At 42.0% G+C, this 2,340-nt stretch overlaps 1 protein-coding gene across 1 annotated transcript; it reads left to right on the forward strand.

The window, feature by feature from the left end:
* The first annotated feature begins 586 nt into the window (after nucleotides 1-586).
* Nucleotides 587-1,528, forward strand: LOC117350336 (olfactory receptor 1019-like). Its single transcript, XM_033924595.1, has one exon. The coding sequence runs from the start codon at nucleotides 587-589 to the stop codon at nucleotides 1,526-1,528; it is 942 nt and encodes a 313-aa protein (XP_033780486.1).
* The last annotated feature ends 812 nt before the right edge of the window (nucleotides 1,529-2,340 follow it).

Consider the following 2,340-nt stretch of genomic DNA (forward strand, 5'->3'; position numbering starts at 1 on the left):
AGATAAGACAATATCTGGCTGAAAATATGCTTAAAGAGAAATAAACATGCTGTATGCTAATCTTTAAGCAAAAAGCACCTAAGGAATATTATTGCATACAGATGTGTTATGCATAATAATTTTGGGATCCTTTTAATAAGGCACGCTAGCCGTTAAATCAGTTAGTAAAAGAGGGGGTTTATGAGAACAATGTGGGCTGGTTCTTTTCTGTGACTTGTCCATAGGATCTGTCGCTGGTTAAATGCAAATGTAGCTACTGATATCGGAAAAAAACATTTACAAAACAGGAACATTTTCCCAGAAAAATGACGGAAGAGAAGAAAGCCATGAAAGGTAACAATTTAAGAGATATAACTAAACAATTTTATTTGCAAATCAGTTCCAGTCCCTGACTCTACTGCAGACTGGGTTTTCTTATGTCTCAGATCTAATTCTCCAGCCACTTATCAGCAATGTACTCTGGGTTCATACCTCAATGACTCCAGACCCAGAAGAACCTTTTAGATCATTATGATTTAAATAAAAGAATGATTTGCATTTCATAACTTTCTTTGTTGTAGGCTAGAAAGTCAATAGCATTGCGCCAATGGGAGAGAAGAATCAGACATCAGTGGCAGGATTCATTCTCCTGGGATTCTCTGACCACCTCCAGTTGCAGGGTCTCATCTGTGGAACGGTTCTTCTGATCTACCTGATCTCCGTGCTGGGGAACTTTCTGTTTCTGATGTTGATGTGTGCCGACCCTCAACTCCACAAGCCCATGTACTTCTTCCTCAGCAACCTCTCCATCCTAGACATCAGCTACCCCTCTTTGACAGTCCCCAAAATGCTGACCAGCTTCTTCACGCAGGGCCCATTTATTTCTTTCTATGCATGTATGACCCAATTCCACTTCTTTCTGACTTTCACAGAAGTTGAAATGCTCATTCTTGCCGTCATGGCATATGACCGCTATGTGGCAATCTGTGATCCTCTGCGTTACTCGCTCATCATGAAGAAAAACATCTGTGTTCTGTTGGCCACGAGTTCCTGGATTCTCAGCTTTTTGGATATGTTTCCTGTAACAGACATGATATCTCAGCTGTCTTACTGTGAATCCAATGAAATTGACCATTTTTTCTGTGACCCACTGGCACTCATAAAACTCTCCTGCGTTAGCACTTGGAGAGTGCAAACTTTGATTTTAGCTGAAGGTGCCATTATAGCATCCATCCCATTTTTCCTAACACTGACCTCTTATGTCTTCATCATCTCCACCATCATGAGGATCCAGTGCACAGACGGGAGACTCAAGGCGTTCTCCACCTGCGCCTCCCACCTCACATCGGTCATTCTATTCTATGGAACTCTTTTTGGTATATACCTGAGACCAGCCTCCATGTATTCCCCAACCCAAGATAAGCTCTTTTCGTTACTATACACAGCTCTAATTCCAATGTTAAACCCCATCATTTATAGCCTGAGGAACCGAGAAATAAAAAATACATTCAGCAAAATTAGAAGGAAAACCAAAAAGCTTAAAAATTAGACAAGTCATAACAGCTAACAAACTCACAGAATCATAGAGGGTTTGGGCAGATAAGGGTAAAGGGGATGGGACTTGATATGCTGCTTTTTATGTGTGATTTACACGATCAGAGCCTGATTCTCAAAATGAAGTCACAATTGTAGGTGGTGGTAGGCATCCTACCGCTGTCTAATGGACCAATCAGGATGCACATTAAAAAAAAAAAAAAAAAAAAATCGATGTGGCAAACGACGCCTACAATGTAGGCATCTGACTCATACCAATGGCCTACAGATGCTTAAGGCTGGCATAGGCATGGCTTATGCTGGAAGTGGCCTTAGGCATCTGTAGATGTGCCTAGGTGCTTCCGTAGGCACGAGTCAGATGCCTTAAATGTAGACCTATAAAATGCTGGCCTATATTTAACTAAACTGGTAAGCGAGTACAATGAACGCCATCATCGGGCACCCTAGGTGTGCATCAAAATATTCAGTGAGCGGTGATAAGCTCAAACGTGCATTTCAGGAGCAGAATGACCTGATATGAGAACCCTCCCCCACTGTACCCAAACAAAAGAGACAGCTTTCAAATCTTCATCCGGGAGCCTTGTTTAAATTGAGGCGTTGAGTGTAATAACATCCATGATTAGATTGTCCAATCTAGCCCGGTTTCAGGGACCTGTAACTTGGCCAAAATCCAAGATGCCGCCAAACAGACGGCAACTGAATACATTGGAGCAAGAATGAGTGTGAGAGTGATGTCTGACTGTGGTAGTGCTGGTATGTGTGGGTGTCTGTGTTTGAATTGTTTAGGGATTCTTTATGGTATCTACA

Source organism: Geotrypetes seraphini, chromosome 16 (genome assembly GCF_902459505.1).
Source record: "Geotrypetes seraphini chromosome 16, aGeoSer1.1, whole genome shotgun sequence".
NCBI classification, from domain to species: Eukaryota; Metazoa; Chordata; class Amphibia; order Gymnophiona; family Dermophiidae; genus Geotrypetes; species Geotrypetes seraphini.